The sequence below is a fragment of the Carcharodon carcharias genome, chromosome 1 (genome assembly GCF_017639515.1).
Source record: "Carcharodon carcharias isolate sCarCar2 chromosome 1, sCarCar2.pri, whole genome shotgun sequence".
NCBI classification, from domain to species: domain Eukaryota; kingdom Metazoa; phylum Chordata; class Chondrichthyes; order Lamniformes; family Lamnidae; genus Carcharodon; species Carcharodon carcharias.
This window is the reverse complement of record NC_054467.1, coordinates 47735651-47755819: the sequence shown is the minus strand read 5'-3', so window position 1 is coordinate 47755819 and position 20169 is coordinate 47735651. Positions and strand designations below refer to the sequence as shown.

Genomic DNA, 20169 nt, shown 5'->3' with positions numbered 1-20169 from the left:
TGGGCTATTAGAAAAGGTATCAGTAATATCTTCATGCTTTGTTTGTGAGTTGCACTCAAGGACAGCAAGGCAGTCAGAAGCACTGAGTCGATTCAGTAAAAAATGGACATCTAGATAATGGTACTAGCTGATTCCTTAACATCAAATATCTTTCTCCTCATCACATTTATTTGAGCCTTAAGGGTAACTTACATAAATGATTAGATAATGATGGTGTATTATTTTTACTTGGTAGAGGAGGGAGAAACATAAGGAGAACAGAGGATTTGCAGCTTTACTATTAGACTGGGAATGTAAGTGATACACAGTAACCTCCAGCCTCAGTGCTTGCCTTCTCACCTACTCCACTCACCCACTCATAATCACGGCTGAAATGGGAGAAGGAGAAGTTGATGTTGACTTCAAACGAAATGTAATTATCACTCAACTTCTCAGACATTATGCAAAAATTTGCTGCAGCCAAAATACAATAAATTTGTTCCTGGGTTGTCATACGACTCATAAGCATTTAACTCATAATCATTCAATGTAATTTACTCTGCCGTTATCTATCATTTGGTCAACCATTTTTATGTTACCTTTGGTAAACATGCCTTCACACATTCATGCCTGTATGCCTATGACACCATAATTAGGTACATTGTATTTAAAATCATTGCCCCCAAACTAACCTTTTGTACAGGGTCCCACAAAACAAATGTCCCTGATTTTAATACAAGGATGTTAAGTCATGACCTAATTACTCATCCTAAAGCAACAGTATGTATAAAGCTTCCTTTGTTCCATTTCTTTCTTTTCATCCTCGTCCTAAACTCCATGAAATAAACAGGGACACAAGTTTGAATTAGGGTTCAGGTGTGTACATATAAAAATGTAACTTATGAATATGACTTTTAATTGTACATTAAGGAAGATTTATATTTTAAAGAAGTGGCTGTTAAAGACAATTAACTATAAGTTATACATATTGGTCTATTATGCTCTGAAATATAACATGGTATCCATATTATATCATTAACATTAAATGTACCTCATATATTATACAATACATAACATGTTCAGTATATAATGTGTCAGCTGTAGCTCAGTTAGTAGTGCAGTACTCCTGCCACTGAAGCAGAAGGTTTTGGGTTCATGCCCTGCTCCAGATATTACCTGGTCATTATCACATAGGCAAACGATCCAAGGGTTATGGAGCACAGAAAGGAAAGTGGAATTGAGACCACAACCAGATCAGCCATGATCTTATTGAACGACGGAGCAGGCTTGAAGGGTCAAATGGCCTACTCCTGCTCATATGTTCCTATGAGTCAACCCACATAATATGAGGCTATCCCAAGTATTGTGAGGCTAACTCCTCCAAGCTGTCTCTCACACTATTTGACTCCGGAGTCAATTCTAACCCTTATTATGGACTTACACTGCACATTTAGCTGTGGAAACTACTGTTTGTGGAAGCTTGCTGTGCACAAATCAGCTACTGAATTTCCTAAACTGGAACAATGACTACTCCTCCAGCAAAAGTATTTTATTGACTGTAAAGTGCTTGGGAAAGTCTTGAAATTGTGAAAGTAGCTATTAAATGTAAGTCTTTTTGTTTTCCTTTAGTAGTTTCCTATTTCGGGTATCCTAGTGAACTTATTCTATTGTCTTTATGGCTCCAATACTTATAGGGAGGCAGGAAGGATGTGCAGATGACCAAACTTACTGGTAGGATCTTATTATCATTTCTTGATGTGGTTCCTGCCTGGCAGCTGGCCAAATTGACAGCCTGTCTGACAGCTGGAATGATAAACTAGTGACAAGAGTTCACAATCAAGGCCCATTGGTAAACGAATCCCAGCATTCAGGCAAATGGGAAGGTCAGTGATCGAGGACGGTAGGGTGGAAGTAGTGATTGTGGTAGTGGCGGCGGGGAGATTGTCATGATTGTGGTGATGGAGTTAGAGGGATTACAGTCAGCAAAGGCAAGAAGGAAGAATCTATTGAGGGGCTGATGGGAACACCTCTGTGCGTTATGGCCCACAAGGACTGCTGGAAAAGCCACTTACCTGGTGGAGCTGGCAAATCCCACCTCCCATTCATTGCTGGGTTTTCCAAGAGTTGATGAGGGTAATGTGGTGATATGGTGCATATTGACTTGCAAAAGGTGTTTGATGAAGTGCCACTTAATAGGCTTGTCAGAAAAGTTTTCATGGATTAAAAGGGACAATGGCAGTGTGGATATGAAGTTCGGCTGCAGATCAGCCATTATCTCATTGAATGGTGGGACAGATTGAAGGACCTAACTGACCTACTTCTGTTCCTATGTTAGTACCCAAATAAGGATGTGTTTACATTTACTGTTGATTGAAAGTAGTTTCCACAGCAAATGTGCAGTGTAAGTCCATAATAAGGGTTGAAATTGATTCCAGAGTCAAATAGTGTGTGAGACACCTTGGAGGAGTTAGCCTCACAATATTTGGGGTAGTCCAATATTATTTGGGTTCATTCTTGGAACATGGGAACATAGGATTTAGGAGCAGGAGTAGGCCATTTGACCCATCAAGCCTGCTCCATCATTCAATAAGATCATGGCTGATCTGGTTGTGGTCTCAACTCCACTTTCTTTTCTGCGCCCCATAACTCTTGGCTCGTTTGCCTATCAAAAATCTTTCTAACTCAGCCTTGAATAAATTCAATGACCTAACCTCCACTGCCTTCTGGGGAAGGGAATTCCACAGATTAATGACCCTCTGAGAGAAAAGTTCCTCCTCATTTCATCTCATTTTTAAACTGTGTCCCCTAGTTCTAGTCTCTCCCACAAGCAGAAACATCTTCCTCATATCTACCATATCAAATCATCTCTGGATCTTATTTGTTTCAATAAGATCACTGTTCATTATTCTAAACTCCAATGGGGATATGCCCAACCTGTTCAACCTTTCTCCATAAGATAAGCCCTTCTTCCTATGAGTCGAGTGAAAATTCTCTGAGTTGCTTCTAAAGCAACGATGTCTTTTTTTCAAATAAGGAGACAAAACCGTACAACAGCACTCCAAATGTGGTCTCACCAAGGCCCTGTACAGCTCCAGTAAAACTTCACTACTTATATATTCCATTCCCCTTGCAATAAATGCCAGCGTCCCATTTGCCTTCCTAATCACGTACTGTACCTGCATACTAACTTTTTGTGATTCATGTACCAGGACACATAGATCTCTTTGTACTACTGGCTTCTGCAATCTCTCTCCATTTAAATAGTATACTGCTTTTCTGTTCTTCCAGCCAATGTGGACAAGTTCACATCTTCCCACATCATGCAACATCTGCCAAATTTTTGCCCACTCATTTAACCTGCCTATATCCCTTTGCAGACTTTCTACCTCCTCTTGACAACTTACTTTCTGAACTATCTTTGTGTCATCAACAAATTTAGTTACTTTTAGTCCCTTCATCCAAGTCATTAATGTAGATTGTAAATTGATCCCTGTGACACTCAACTAATTACAACTCGTTACAACCCAAAAAAGACCCATTTATCCCTACTCCCTGCTTCCTGTTAGCTAACCTATCCTTTATCCATGCTAATATGTTACCCCCTACACCATGTGCTCTTAGCTTGTGTAGGCATCTTTGATGTTATCAAATATCTTCTGGAAATCCAAGTACACCACATCCACATGTTCCCCTTCATCCACCTTGCTTGATACTTCCTCAGAAACTCTAATAAATTAATTAAATACGAGGTCCCTTTTACAAAGCCATGTTGACTCTGCCTGATCACATTGTGAATTTCTAAGTATCCTGCTATAACCTCCTTAATAATGGATTCTATAAATTTCCCAATGACAGGGTGTTAGGCTAATTAGCCTGTAGCTCCCTGCTTTCTGTCTCCCTCCTTCCTTGAATAAAGGTGTTACATTAGCTATTTTCCAATCTGCTCGGACCCTTTCAGAATCTAAGACATTTTGGAAGATTATAACCAATGCACCTGCTATCTCTGCAGCCACTTCCTTTAAGGCCCGAGGATTCAGGCCATCAGGTCCTGGGGACTTGTCAACCTTTGGGTGTAATAGTTTTCCCAGGACCTTTTCCATGCTGATGGTGATTGTTTTAAGTTTTTTCCTCCCTCTTACCTTTTGATTTTCAAGTATCTCTGGGAAGTTTTCTAAGTCTTCTACAGTGAAGACAAACACAAAATATCTGTTCAACACCCCTGCCATTTCCTTGTTTTTCATTATCAATTCCCCAGACTCACTCTCTAAAGGACCAATGCTAGCTTTAGTTACTATTTCCTATTTAAATACTTGTAGAAACTCTTACAATCTATTTTTTTTTATATTTCTAGCTGGCTTTCTCTCATACTGTACCTTCTTTTTAACTTTTTTAGTCATTCTTCGCTGGTTTGTAAAATCTCCTGACCTGCCACTAATCTTTGCTGATTTATACAGTGTTTCTTTCAATCTGATACTCCTTAACGTCCATATTCAGCCATGAATGGTGCATCCTTCTCAAAGAGTCTTTCTTTCTCATTGGGATAAATGTTTACTGAGAGTTATAAAGAGCCTGAACTTCCTCGGAGTGGCAATCAGAGTCGGATTGCTGCTCCGTGCCCAATTACTCATGTTTTTTTTTCAGCCTGCCTCACCCAACGTTCCGACTCAGGCCAGGTGAGATGCAGGCAGTGCAGTGTGACCTTGAGGCCCAGCATCGAAGTTGGAAGAGTCGAAGTAAAGATACCACGCCCCCTTTTTTACAGCACTACCTGCCGTGAACCAGGTAAGTTTAAAGGTCAGTTGAAATTGACAGGCCAGGCAGAAGGTAAGAGTCTAAGTGGAGAGTGTTTGGAGGGTGTTGTGGATCAGAGGTCGGGGGGGGAGATCTGAGGTCAGTGGGGGGGGATCGGAGGTCGGGGGGAGGGGGGTGGTATCGAAGATTGTGGGATCGGAAGTCGAGGTGGGTCAGAGGTCAGGGGATCAGAGGTCGATGGGGAGGGGTTTGAGCCTCGGTAGTGGGGAGGTCTGGCCTTGGATCTGGTCAAGTCGAGCCTGGGGGGTTGAGGGGAGAGAGGGTGTCCAGTTGGGTCTAGTCAGACCTGGGTAGCTGGGGATAGAGGGGGGAGTCGGGCCTCAGAGGCAGGGTTGGGGGGAGGGTCGGGTCACTGAGGTGGATTGTGGGAGGGGAGGGGAGGGCCTGAAGTGGGGCATGGTGGGTGGCGTGGGGGGTGGTGAGGGGTGTCCAGCCAGGTCCAGTTGGGCCTGGGAGGGATGGAGGTGATGGTGTCTGGTTGGATGCAATCAGGCCTGGGGGGTTGGGGGTAGTTGAGCCTTGTGGGGAGAGGGGTTGGGCCTCGGGCTGGGTCCAATCAGGCCTGGGAGGTGGGGGTGGGGAGGAGTCCCATGCACATGGGGGGAACCCCATGGGGTGGGGAGGTTAGTCGGGGGATGGGGGAGACCTCTGGGGACCCGAGGGTGGGGGCGTCTGGTGGGGGTTAGTAGGGGGGTTGGGGGGAGTCCGCTGGGGGGTTGGGGGTGTGGGCAAGTGCCCTGAGTGTTCGGTCTGGGTCAGTAGTTGCTCAGAAGTTAGAAGAGGTTTTAATTCTTCTAACTTCTTCTGGGTAAATATTGATGTAACCCAATCAGAACCATCTGAAGTTTGTGATATAAATTGCATTTTCAGATGGTTTCCAGCAAAGGGCAATTGCCCAGGGGAAGTTTGCACTTCTGGGCAATTGCTGTGCATTAATTACCTTTCAAACACTTACAAGTTTTGCAATGCCTCCATTGTCTCAATATTTTCATTAGGTTTATAAAGCCAGTATGGAGTCAGGGAAGGGGCAGAGGAAGGGATAGAGTGTACAAACCTAAGAGTGCACCAGCAGATGAGGCCCCAAGAGGGGTTCCCCAGTGCATCTTTGGGGTAACCCCCAATCCAATGCAGGGGAGCTTGGAAGTTATGGCCCAAAATATCTCCTTATAAAGTCTGCCAATGTATCTCAATTGTGCTACCTTTTAACTTAGTTTCCCAATTCATTTTTGCTAGCTCTTTCAAACCCTTATAATTACTTTTATCCAGATTTAAAGCACTAATCTTAGAACCCCCCCCTCCCCCCACTTCTCCCCTTCAAACTGAACACAAAATTCTATCATGTTATGATCACTGTCACCCAGATGCTTTTTTATCATGAGTTTATTGATTAATCCTTTTTCATTGTTCATTACCAGGCCTAGAATAGCCTGCTCTTTGGTTGGCTCTAGAACATACTGTTCTAACAAATGGTCCCGAACTCTATGAACTTATTTTCCAGGCTACGTTTGCCAATCTGATTCACCCAATCTACATGTAGATCAAAGTTACCCATGATTATTGCAGGGCTTTTCTTACAAGTCCCATGTTTTTTCTTCTTGTACACTCTGTCCTACTGTCTAACTACTGTTAGAGACCACAAGTGATCTCTTAACTTTCTTATTTGTCATCTCTACCCAAACTGATTATACACCTTGCTCTTTCGAGCTGAGGTCATCTCTCGCTTCTATACTAATTATATTCAGGTCCCAGCCTTGGTCACCCTGCAACCATGTCTCTGTGATGGCTATTACATCATATATATTTATTTCTATCTGTGCTAACAGTTCATCCATTTTGTTATGACTGCTGTGAAATTCAGATACAGAGCCTTTAGCTCTATTGATCTCAGGCCTCATTTGCTAATTAGGTTTGTACTCTCTGTCCCTTCCTGTGTCTCTTCCCTGACACACACTGATAACTTTATAATCCTAATGGAAATGTTAAGACAATGCATTGCCAATTTTGTAAGCAATTGAAATGTAATTACTTGTTGGCTGGGGCTTTGTGAATGTGTGTCATAGTTGGGTGCTGTGCAGTAGGATGGATGTTTCAGCCAGATAATCTGGATGGGAATACTGCCTAGCTGACACCCAATATGTAGCCATGGCTTTCCTGCTCTAGCAGCATTGGCCAGAGGGTCTGGAAGCTGGGATCTATTATGTAGCAGTTGTCTAAAGACGGCTTAAAATGACACGGTAGATGCCTCACCTTTCACAAAATGAATCTTTCTGACCACAGCGGGCAGACTTCTGTTCAGACCCAGGATCCGGTCCAGGTGGAAAGCAAAAACTTCGCTGATATCCACCGATCTCTTCATGACCCCGCATGGCTGTCGGCAGCCCGGCACTTTGGTCAAGTCCCTGGGGACGGCTTTCCCTTGACTCGGGTTTCGGGAGTGATGGTCGCTGCCAATACCTTCGAATAAAAGCAGAGGCCGGTGCCCAGGCTGGGGCACCTTCTGGATGCGGACGATGCTGGAATCGGCCAGGAAACGCATAGCAGCGATGTCCTCCTTTGTGAACCAGAGCGGCGAACTTTCGCTGTAAATCCTGATGTTACTGCCACCAGCGCTAAACTTAGCTGCACTTTGAGAACTTGTCCAGTTACCTTTCTGCTCCCTGGAGAGGGCTAATATCCCTGTGCTGTCAGTGGCCCTCGGTCTTTGGTCGCCCTGCCAACCCTGCATCAGCACAGGACCTGGCTCATTATCCTGACTGTCCACTAAACTGGGATCGTTCTCCTGCACATGTTTCGCCGACCGTTTCTTCCTGATTTTTGGCCTCACAGTTCCCCTGATGTTGGCCGGTTTTCTCCTTTTTGATCTGATGGTGATGTACACTACATTGGGGTTGAAGGTGGACTTATCTTGTTGAGGTTCCCCTGCTGGGAGTCCGCTGGAGAGCAGCCTGACAGGCTCACCGGCTCTCTCGACCCCATATTCATAAAGCCGGTCCTGGGATAAGACATCGCCCTGCATCACAACAAAGGAGGCATAAACCAAACAGGCTGTGGCGATCAGCAAGTTCCTCTTGGTCCTGGGGCGTCTCCCACTCACCATCCAGGCACAAAGGGCAACCAGGAAGAAACGAAGTTTGCCAGGTCTTGGACAAGTCATCCTTGCGGTGATTCAACATGATGGACTGAGATAAAGGTGGCAGCCGAGGTTTCCAAAGGCCGGAGAGGGAGCATAGCTCCCAAACACCCTGGCATCCGCCTTGCACCTGGCAATCTGATGGGCTGGAAATAGGGACTCAAACCTGGCCGCCTCTCTCTCTGTAACTGGTATCAGCGAGTTGAAGGGAATGAATGGAGACAACTCTACAAAGGAGTCTCACACCGCAATGTGTGTGAGGGAGCGAGGGAGACATACACTGGAGCCGGGCAGCAACTACACAACGCTAATTCAACTGAGATATTATATTAACATCGGAGGGCGGGACGATTGGGTAAAACTCCCAAATTTCCCTTCCATATATCAACTTGCATTCTGGATGATAGTCATTTATTGGGCATCCTTTCTGAGTGTAGCAGAGAATTGTTCATCCTTCTAATTGCACTCATTCTTTTTCTAATTTGACTCAATTGCACTCATTCTTTTTCTAATTTGACTCTTTTTTCCAGATGCGACCCTGAGTGTTCTTTTATCCGCTTTTCTGAGGGATCAGTTATTTCACTGTCTCGTTGCTTTTCTGCACCTGTGTCACAGATCATTTCAACACGAATTGTGAATCTCAAACACCCAGTGACCCTGATTGATTTCCTCTCTCTGCGAAAACTTCAATTGTTAGATATCTGCAAATGCAAAACAGGTTCCTCGCTGAGATTAAATGATACATTGTGCGAGAATAACTAATACTTTGTAGCAGCCTTAAACGACTCAGCGGGGGTTCGGTGTGTTTAATGAAGGATGAGGCTGTATTTTTTTTTAATTTAGTGGGAGGGCACCGAGATAGTGACTGATTTTCAGGGTCTGCTGAAGTACAGTCATTACAATGTCCGAGGGCTCCCAGCTCCAATAATAGCCGAGTTGTAACTATTCAGCAAACTGGCCCTTGTTGCAACATTAGCTGAGAGGAGAAACGTACAGTCAGCGGGAAACGACAGTTAGATCAGTGACTTCACGACATGAATTGTTGACCCGACAATAGTTAGGCAACATGACCCAAACCACTTAACATCACTGATCCTTTGTGGAATGTGGGGAATTTTTACTGGAAAATCGTAAATAACACAACGGATCACACATAATCCGCAAGCAACTGAAATGCAATTGAAATAAAGGAATTGTTAAAGAGGCATAATATTTGGTTCACTCATTGCACAGATCTTAATAGTACAGTATATACTTCCAAAAGAATTGCTCACCACGGTCCATTGCAAAAATATTTGTATTAATGACCTTTCAAAAACAAATATTTTGAATTTAAGAAGCGGGCCATAGAGATCTCGAAGAAGCCATCGCTGCCTCTTCGCTAGACAGGAGAGAAAAATACATTCGCCAAAAAGCTTTAAATATCAAGGAAAGACATAAAGGTTATAGTTATATGGGTTCTTCATCTTCAAGTGCGATTTGTATTTACATTAATCTTATCGAGTCTCTCAGTGTAAACATAGTATGCACACTCACCATTCTGTTGAGCTTTCCAAAAGTGGGTTGTAATTCTACAGGCCACATAATCCACAGTGTATACATTTGCATTCTGGTAAATTGACTTCTCTTCAATGTTACTTAACGCACAACATATATCTCTGGCAAAAACAGAATTACCTGGAAAAACTCAGCAGGTCTGGCAGCATCGGCGGAGAAGAAAAGAGTTGACGTTTCGAGTCCTCATGACCCTTCGACAGAACTATATTTCTGGTGCTAGTTTGCATCATCTTTCCTACTGGAGACCTATTTTCAAACAGTAGGCATGTTCCTCTTGTGGGGGAATTTAGAACTAGGGAGCACAGTTTCAAAATAAAGAGTCTTCCATTTAAGAGAGAGATGAGGGATTTCTTCTCTCGGAAGGTCATTAATCTTTGGAATTCTCTACCCCAGAAAGCAGTGGAAGCTGGGTTTATTGAATTTATTCAAGGTTGAATTAGACATATTTTTGATCTACAAGGGAGTCAAGGGTTATGGGGAGCAAGCAGGAATGTGGATTTAAGACCACAATCAGATCAGCCATAATCCTATTGAATGACAGAACAGGCTCCAGGGGTCAAATGGCCTTCTCCTGTGCCTATGTATTCTGATCAGTTTATAAGTGACAGTCCAATAATTACTCATTAATATTTTGGATTATTTCAATTTTCTCTCACAAATGATCCCATCTATCATGTGCAGAATGGGCATATATTTGAACTCTGTTTTTAAAATACTTTCAAATAACAGAGCATTAAAATCTCAAAAATATTGTTGGAGGGCAATCAAATACATGTTCACAAATTCATAGGGATTATATTTTTTCAGAATAAGTTGGTATCGCACTGCTATATCTTTTTCCTATGCCAGTAGGTAAGATGAACTTAACCAAAAGCGATTTAAAAACATCACCCTTGCCTTTCATTTAAACATCTGATTTTTTTAGGAGGATTCCTTCAGCTAAATACCTCTTCCTCATAGTTCTTAGATAGCTTAAAGACACCTGACAATAATTATTGAAGCTAAGACAACGATGAATTGGGGAAGGAGTCTATTAAAAAGCCAGTGGTAGCATTGCTTTAAAATGCAGTAAAATAAACAGCAAGGTAAATAATTCTTATCATATTTTAATTTGATGGACAGAATAGCTTCTGGAATTTGTTCTGCTGTTGATGTGGTGTATATGGATTTTCAAAAGGCACTTGATACAGTGCCACACAATAGACTTGTTCTAGCTCAATTATAACATTCTAGCTCATGGAATAAAAGGGAAAGTTGGCACTTGGATAAATTGGCTGAGTGACAGGAAATAGAGAGTAGTGATAAGTTAGAGTTTTTCAGATTTGGAGGAAGGTCTTTAGCGGAGTTCCCCAGGGGCCCTTGCTCTTCTTGATATGTATTAATGACCTAGACCATGGTATGCACGGCATAATTTCAAAATTTGCTGATGATATGAAGATTGGAAGCATTGTCAACTGTGAAGAGAATAGTCTTGAACCTCAAAAGCATATAGACATATTGGTGGATTGGGCAGACAAGTGGCAGATGAAATTTAATGCAGGGAAGTGTGAGGTGATTAACTTTGGCAGGAAAAATATAGTGAGACAGTATAAAATAAAGAGAGAAGCTCTAAAGGAGGTGCAGGAACAGAGGGACCTTGGTGTATGTGTACATAAGTCATTGAAGGCAGCAGGGCATGTTGAGAGAGCAGTTAATAAACTTAGTATCCTAAGTTTTATTAGTGGGGGCATTGGGTAAATGAGTAAGAAGGTCATGTTAAGCTTGTATAAGACACTATTTAGGCCTCATCTGGAGTACTGCATCCAGCTCTGGGCACCATACTTGAGGAAGGATGTGAAGGCATTGGAGAGGGTACAGAGGAGATTCACAAGAATGATTCCAGGGATAGGGAACTGTAGCTATGTGGATAGATTGGAGAAGTTGGAACTGTTTTCCTTGGAGAAAAGAAGGCTGAGAGGAGACTTGATAGAGGTATTCAAGATCCTGAGGGGTATGGACAGAGTAAATAGTGAGAAACTGTTCCCACTCAAGAGTACATCAAGAACTAGAGGGTACAGATTCAAAATAATGGGCAAAAGGGGTAGAAGTGACATGAAGAAAAATTTGCTTACCAAGAGGGTGGTTGGAGTCTGGAACAAACTTCCTGGGAGGGTGGTAAAGGCAGGTTCAATCGAGGTATTCAAAAGGAAGTTGGATTGCTACCTGAAAAGAAAGAATGTGCAAGGTTACGGGAATAAGGCAGGGTAGTGGGATTAGGTAGGATGCTCTTTCAGTGAGCCAGTCCAGACTCGATGGGCCGGATGGCCTCCTTCTGCACTGTAAAGATTCTGTGCCAGCAGAGTTTTTGCTGTTTTTCCCCTCTTCAGCCTCTTACCATGGGTCTATGTAATTGTCAAGAGCTTTTTGCTTGCAGTTCATTCTCTGACCCCTACCTACTTTACCCCACTTCAGTTTATTAACCTTAATTCTTTTCTTTTCAGTATTTAATTTGGCTGCCGGTTTCCTCTACTTTCTTGGGTTTATTCCCGCTTTCTGCTGCACAGAGGGTCGAGGATAATAACAGAACAGCTTCAGGAAGAGCTGATGGTAATTGCACTACCTCTGCATTCAGTAGCAGATGATCAGCTCCTCTTTAAATACCAACTCACACTGGCACCTGCAGGATTGACAATATCATTTCAAGGCTGATTGTACACTGCGGTGCTGCTGAGAATTGGATCTTTTTTTGAACTAATATTGATACGGAATAAAATATACTTTGTTGTGCGGATTAACTTTGGAAATAAATATTATAAAGAATAAATAAAGAATTTACGTCTAAATTTTAAAAGTCAAGCACCTCCCCGGCGGGGAATTGAACCCCGGTCTCCCGCGTGACAGGCGGGGATACTAACCACTATACTACCGAGGAACGCTGAAGTCCGGGATCACTGGAACTCTATTTATCGGATATCTAGTTAGTTGTCTTAGCATTTCATTTAATTTTAGTTTCCTGGGGAATATTACATCATGTCTTTCTATTCTACTGCAACATTTAGTTTATTGGACGGATCACGTGTTTTCGGCGGTAACTCCATGGAAAGAAATGCAGGTTAATTCATCAGACTCTCCTGAAAACCAGTTCACATTGAGTTCAAAACATGGGAAAATTAGCACCAATTAAGCACTGCTGTGTATTGAGCCATCAAAGTACAACGTATGAACAGGAGTAGGTCATTGCTCGTTCTGCCATTCAAATAGATCATGGTTAAGCTGTATTTCACCACATTTATGTCCCCATTACATATACCTTGCTTAACATCAATTTCCGTTTTAAAATACTTTAATCAGTCTAGCCTCAACAACGTTTTGTGGTTGACAGATCCAGATTTCCACTAGCCTTTCCATAAAGAAGTGCTCCCTGACATCGCTTCAGAATGACCAAGCTCTGTCTTTAAATTGTTTCCCTTTTTCTGGACTCCAACAGAAGAAATAGTTTCTCTCCTCTTAAATCCTTTAATCATCTTAAACCCACCTCAATTAGATCACTGATCAATATTCAATATTCAAGGGAATACAAGCCTAGTCTACCCAAACCTTTAATTAAGCCTTTTAGTCCTAGAAAATTGGCATTGCCCCACCTCAAAGGCCGTTATATCCTTCCTGAAGTATGGTGCATAGAATTAAACAGTTGACAGTACGCTGTAGAAGGTTGATTGATTTTAGGTACCAAGGGAATTAACAGATATGGAGATAGTGCAGGAAGGTGGAGTTGGGGTACAAGATCAGCCAAGATGTTATTGAATGGCAGACTAGGCCCGAAGGGCCAATAGCCTATTCCTGTTCCTTACATTCAGTAATCCAGGTGTGGTCTGACTAGAGCTTTATGTAGCATTGGTGAAAATAATTGTGCCGAGGACTTTGCCCTGTGGAACTCCTGCAGTGATGTCCTTCCGCTGAGATGATTGGTTGTTAACAACCACAGCTATCTTCCTTTGCGCTAGATGACTTCAACCAATGAAGGGTTTTCCCTTTGATTCCCATTGACTTCAATTTGACTAGGGCTGTTTAAAGCCACACTCAGTCAAATTCTGCCTTGACATCAAGGGTAATCACATTCCCCTCATCTTTGGATTTCAGCTCTTTTGTCCATGTTTGGACAAAGGCTGAAATGAGATCAGGAGTCGAGTGACTCTGGCACAATCCAAACTGAGCGCCAGTGAAATAAAAGCAAAATACTGTGGATGCTGGAAATCTGAAATAAAAACAGAAAGTGCTGGAAAAATTCAGCAGGTCTGGCAGCATTTGTGGAGCGAGAAACAGTGTTAACTTTTCAGGTCCAAAATGACTCTTCTTTGGTCCTGAGTCAAAGGTTACCAGGGGTAGTTGGGAATGCGGAGTTGAGGCCACAATCAGTCAACCATGATCTTATTGAATGATGGAGTAGGCTCGAGGGGCTGATTGGCCTACTCACACTCCTAATTCATATGTAACTTAAGGGAATGGAGACAGAGATCTTACTGGGGGCATGGCCAGGGTGAGAAAAAGTATCAGTTTTACTGGGAACAAGGACACCAAAGGAGAATGTGAGGTTGTGAACAAGTAGATTGGTAGCTGCATAAATGTTATGGTAAATACAGAGTCCAATGTTAGACAAGTTAAACTGACTGGCCTGTAGTTGCTGGGATTACCTTTACACCACTTTTTCAACAAACAATTCTTCAGTCATTTGGCACCACCCTAGTATCTAAGGCTGACTGAAAGATTATGTGCAATGCTTCCACAATTAACACCCTTCCTTCAGTACCCTCAGATACATCTCATCCTGGTGACTTATGAAAATTATGTGCAGCCAGCCTTTCTAGTACTTTCCATTTATCAATTTTTAGACCATCTAGCATCTCAACTACCTCGTCATTCTCTGTGACTTTGGAAGCATCTTCATCTGTAGTATAGACAAATACAATATGCTAATTTAACACCACAACCATGCCCTCTACCTCCACGCATAGATTCCTTTCCTGGTCTCTAACTGGTTCCCCTCCCCCCCTACTATTCTTTTACTATTTATATGCCTATATGAGATTTTGGTTTCCCTTTAATGTTATCGGCCTGACTATTCTCATACTCTTTCTTTTTTCTCGCTACTTTTACCATTTCCACTCTGAACTTTCTATATTCATCTTGGTTCTCATTTGTAATACTAACCTGGCATATACACCCTTTATCTGCTTCATTTTATAGCTCCTTCATCATCTAGCAAGCTTTGGTTTTGTTTGTTCTACCTTTCCCCCTTGTAAGAATGTATTCAATTGTACCTGAACTATTTCCTATTTCATGGCAGCCCATTGTCCATTGTTACAGTTTTGCCAACCAATCTTTGATTTGAATTTACCTGGGCCTGATCCTTTCTGATCCCACTGTAGGTGGCCCTCCCCCAATTAATTATTTTTACTCTGGGTTGCTCCTTCTCTATTTCCATAGCTGATCTGAACCTTATACCATGATCACAGCTCTCTAAATGTTCCCCTGCTGCCACTTGATCCAAATAACTCACCTCATTTCCCAGAACCAGATTCAGCAATGCTCCCTTATTGAGTTGGAAACATACCATTTAGAAAATAGTTCTGAACACGCTTCAGAAACTCTTCCCCCTCTCTGCCTTGTACACTATTACTATCCCAGTCTATAGTGTTATTAGATTATTTAATTATTAGGATAATTAAAGTCCCCCATTAGAACTACTTTCTCTCCTGTGCCTAGAGGCAAATGGGGCAAATGAAACATATACTTATGTCTGTTTCCATGGCTAGTTTTACCTGGAATAATTCACCAGCCTGTCACCAGAAGCGATAGCCCGAGGGGCTCCACTCTGCATCAAGCATGGCTGACCAGGAATCCCTCTGGCTCTTGCTTTTTGGCATAAGAGTATTGGAAGGCTTTGCAGATCAAAAACCTGGCCCTTCACCATCAAGTCCTGGGATAGGGCTCAAACCTGAAGCATCCATCTCAGCGGCAGGGACACTACGCACTGCACCACAAGACCTCTCCCATTATAACTATTCTGTAGTTTTTGCATCTCTGTAATTTCTTTGCAATTTTGTTCCTCTCTTTCCCTTGGTGGCCTATAGAATACACCCATGAATGGTATCTCTGTTCTCTTAACTCTAGCCAAATAGATTCTGTCCCTGACCCCTCTAGGATATCCTCTCCTTCCAGCACTGTAATGTTCTCCTTAATCAATAATGCTCCCTGCCAGCATCCGCAGTTTTTTTGTTTTTATGCTCCCTGCCCTCCCTTCTTTCTCTCCCTATCTCAACAATCATGTAATCAGAGAACGGTCATGCCAGAAGGAGGCGATCCAGCATGCCTTGAATGGGCCAGTTCTCATTCTTAATGAAAGTAAAATAAACTAGTATTCTGTTTCTATAATTCCAAATGATATATTTTCAGTTAGGTCACCAGGTCTTTGACCCCTTACTTAAAAGCAATTTTTTTGTGAAAAGCAATTTTTTTGTGGGAAATATAAAAGGTTGCATTGGCCGGGAATCGAACCCGGGCCTCCCGCGTGGCAGGCGAGAATTCTACCACTGAACCACCAATGCACAGAGAGAAAAAGGCAGAATACAGATAGTGGAACCTGGGCAATGGGATGGTCTGGAGCGAGGGACCCCTGCCTGGCCCCACCCCTCCAACACAGAGAGGCGGGAAGCGGTCCGAGCCCTCACATCAGCGAGCGCGGCTCCGAATGACTGACAAGCGCTCCAGGCCGCAGCTCCGCCTCCGTCTGCTCCAGTTACTGGGGCGTCTTCGGGGTTTCTTCCTGGAGGCGGAGACACTCATCACGTGAGCACCAAGCAGCTGAGCTGGCAGAGAGAGTGAGTATATGGATGGGGTTAGAGGGGAGAGAGGGAAGGGGGGAAGGGGGTAGAGGAGAGGGGATTGGGGAGGGGATGGGGGGAGGGGAGAGGGGATTGGGGAGAGGGGATGGGGAGAGGGGGGAGGAAGGGATGGGGAGTGGGGGAGTGGGGGAGAGGGGGGAGGGGATGGGGGGGATAGGGGGGAGGGGATGGGGGAGAGGGGGGAGGGGAGGGGATGGGGGAGAGGGGGGAGGGGAGGGGATGGGGGAGGGGAGGGGATGGGGGAGAGGGGGAGGGGAGGGGATGGGGGAGAGGGGGGAGGGGAGGGGATGGGGGAGAGGGGGGAGGGGAGGGGATGGGGGAGAGGGGAGAGGATGAGAGGGGATGGGAAGGGAGGGGAGGGGATGAGGTAGAGGGGAGGGGAGGGGAGAGGGATACCCGGCCATGGTAGGGCACGGCAAGGGCCCTGAAATGACACAGTTGGGTCCCTGGTTCACGGGGAAGCTGCTGGTCAGAGCATCTGGCAGCTGTTGAACAATCAGAGGCAGCTGCCTGTTTTCTAAACCACTTCTGGGGCTATATTGGGGGTTGTATGTTAGTTGCTGGACACTCTGGTGGCTTTAATTAAGTTATAGCCTCAATTGTATATCTTCCTCACCCCCTTGCTCTCACAACAGTTGCCCTTTCCTACCAGACATTCCTATATTTAGATAAAAAGTGTTGAATGATAAATATTCTAATATGACTCAAACTTGGTGCTGCTAGAAAACATCAAACCAATTCTTGTTCTTAAGATAACTGGCTAATGGTGCTTGCTGTTATTTATGTGTAAACTACACAGCAACTTTAGCCAAGGGACAAATGCCAGGTTTAAATATGGATATCCAAAATTGCTGTTGTAATTTCACCACTTCCCCATTGGCTTTATGATATCGGCAAATTGCTGCATGTCTTACCATTGAAATACATTGATTGATTGTGTGAAGCTGGTGTATTTGTGTGGTAGATATGAACTAAACTTGTCACAAAAAGTTGTCTTGTCATTTCAAGTCTGAGTACCTTTTTAATGTTGTGATAAGTGTTCGTTACTGTTAATCAACATCTGGCACTGTAAATTTATTATTACAAGTGTGGAGTTTAATTCTTTCAGATATTACTTGTCATATTTTAAAAATATCATTTAACATTTTAGTTTTATTTTTTCATAATCTAATCTTTCTTACCCGCTCTTTATTTCCCATTCTCTCTCTGATTTGGCATTGAATTCACCCATTTTAATTTATACCTTCTTAGTTTTTGGACTGTTTCTTTCACAATCCTTTACTCTGATTGCTGTCTTCCTTGCCCTGTTCAATCGGGTCCCAGATGTGTTTTCCTTGAGCTTTCAGCGACTTGTTGCACAAAGAACCCAAAACATAAACATGAAAGGGCAAGCCTAATGGCAGATTCCTTTAAATGCCTTGTTACAACAAAATCTGTCATTATTAAAAATAAATAACTTCCTTACACATGCGCAAACGTGATTTTAAAAACTCTGACTGTATCCTATACCACACTTGGTCCTACTCACTCATCATGCCTACAATTTTAACATCTCCAATTTGAAGTTTGTATCCTCATATTTAATTTTTCTCATGGCCCCCTCTCTAGCTTTGTAACCTTAGTTATACAGGACATTGGTGGAATCACATCTCAAATATCGTATGCAGTTTTGGTTTTCTTATTTAAGGAAGGATATAAATGCATTGGAGGTGGTTCAGAGGAGGTTTACTGGATTGATAAAAGCAAAAAACAGCGGATGCTGGAAATCCAAAACAAAAATAAAAATACCTGGAAAAACTCAGCAGGTCTGGCAGCATCTGCGGAGAGGAACACGTTAACGTTTCAAGTCCGTATGACTCTTCAACAGAACTAAGATTGATACCTGGAATGAGTAGGTTGTCTTATGAGGAAAGGTTAGACAGACTGGGCTTGTTTCCACTGAAGTTCAGAAGAGTGAGGGGTGATTTGATTGAAGTGTATAAGATCCTGAATGGTATTGGATGTGAGAAAAGATGAGTCCAGAGCCAGGGGACACTGTTTTAAAATTAGTGGTTGCCCTTTTAGGACAAAGACAAGGAGAACTTTATTCTCTCAGAGGGTTGTGTGACTTTGGAACTCTCTGCCTCAGAAGACAATGGAGGCGGGGTCATTGAATATTTTTAAGGCATAGGTAGATGGATTCTTGTTAGGGCAGGGAATCAAAGGTTATCAGGGGTAGATGGGAATGTGAAATTAGAAACATAAACAGATCAACCATAATCTTATTGAATGGTGGAGCAGGCTCACAGGGCTGAATGGACTACTTCTGCTCCTATTTCGTATGTTCGTATGTCCAGTCTTATGATCCTCCAACAACTCCACAACGCTCTGGTTTTCTGTGCATCCTCCACAGCCTTCACCTTACCATTGGTGGCCATGCCTTCAACTGTCTAGGCCTCAGAGTCTGGAATTCCCCTTTCCCTAAGCTCCATCTCTCCACATCCCTCTTCTTTAAAACCCTCCTTAAAACCCACCATCTTGATTGACCAAGCTTTCTGTTGCTCATCCTAATACCTTCTGTTCTGATGAAGAGTCATTGACCTGAAACTTTGGGTGGAATTTTACGGCCACGCCGCAGCGTGAGTGGGGGTGTAAACTGCTGCGAGCCATTCAAATGTCCATTGACTTTGGCAAGATCATAAAATTCCACCCAGTAACTCTTTCTTTTTATTTTAGATTTCCAACATTTGCATTATTTTATTCTTATAACTCATTCTGCTTGCTTGATCCCATTGTCTGATTATGACTTCTGTGAAGCACCTTGTAAGGTTTTACTATGGTGGTGTACTGCATAAAGGCAATTTATTACTTTCCCCACGTGTCAAAATAGGAATCACTTTGGTGGTTAGATTTCGACAATACAGTACTACCGCACCCCCCCCCTAACCAGCAGGACTCTCGCGACCCAAGGGAGATGATAATCATACCCATGAAACATTGCAAAGCACTGAGATGACCCAAGCCAAAACCTCAAATTCTGCCTAGGGATTATTCTAAATTATTTAAGTGAGTAATTAATTTAAGTTAACTAAATAACATAAGTAACAATAGAGGGACAGGTGGAATGTGAGAGCTTTTGGACGCCAAGGTGATCCAGGGCAAGCACGTCTGCAGAAAGTGTAAGCAGCTAGAGGAATTCCGGATTAGGATTACTAATCTGGAAGCCAAACTGCAGACACTGTTCAACAAAAAGTAGGGGGAGAAATACCTGGGCACTTTGTTCAGAAGACGGTCATGCTTCTGAGCATAGGGTCACCTGTTTTGGTTAGCATTGAACGACAGGAGGTTGTGACCGTCAATGAGGCAGGTAACAGGACTGAGCAAACAGTAGTGCAGGAGCCTTAGACTTTGCAATTGTCAAACAGATTTGAGTTGCTTAAAACCTTTGTGGACGAAAGCGAGGTCTGCAAGGTGGAGGAGCAGGCTGGCCATGGCACCATGGTACAGGAAGCCGTTCAAGTGGGAAGAGCATACAGGAATATAGTAGCAATAGTACTAGTAGTAGAAGGTAGTATAGTGAGGGGGACTAACACTGTTCTCTGTGGCAAAGCGCGAGCATCCAGAAGGTTATATTACCTGCCCAGTGCCAGGGCTCAGGATATCTGCTCAGGGCTAGAGAGGAACTTGAAGTGTGAGGGGAGGATCTACATGGTCCATGTAGGTGCCAGAGAGATAGGCAGGACAAGGAAGGAGGTTCTGCATAGCCAGTATGAGGAGCTAGGTACCAAATTAAGAATCAGGACCTCAAAGGTAATAATTTCTGGATTATTA

The 20169-nt window shown here is 43.2% G+C and overlaps 2 protein-coding genes and 2 non-coding genes across 4 annotated transcripts in view; 1 reads left to right on the top strand and 3 right to left on the bottom strand.

Annotated features, from left to right (window-relative positions):
* gask1b (golgi associated kinase 1B) overlaps window positions 1-8221 on the bottom strand; it is a 92706-nt gene extending 84485 nt beyond the window's left edge. The window contains exon 1 of the mRNA XM_041189176.1: window positions 7039-8221. Coding sequence (XP_041045110.1) covers window positions 7039-7945 — 907 coding nt within the window. The 5' untranslated portion in view covers window positions 7946-8221. The remainder of the gene's footprint in view (window positions 1-7038) is intronic.
* A 4096-nt stretch (window positions 8222-12317) lies between these two features.
* Window positions 12318-12389, bottom strand: trnad-guc. The gene has a single exon. It is a non-coding gene; the product is annotated as a tRNA-Asp (tRNA).
* Window positions 12390-15991: 3602 nt separating this feature from the next.
* On the bottom strand, window positions 15992-16062 carry trnag-gcc. Its single transcript has one exon. It is a non-coding gene; the product is annotated as a tRNA-Gly (tRNA).
* A 164-nt stretch (window positions 16063-16226) lies between these two features.
* The window catches only part of LOC121270796 (transmembrane protein 144-like), a 121355-nt gene continuing 117412 nt past the window's right edge, over window positions 16227-20169 (top strand). The window contains exon 1 of the mRNA XM_041176657.1: window positions 16227-16335. The gene's annotated coding sequence lies outside the window, so the exon portion shown is untranslated. The remainder of the gene's footprint in view (window positions 16336-20169) is intronic.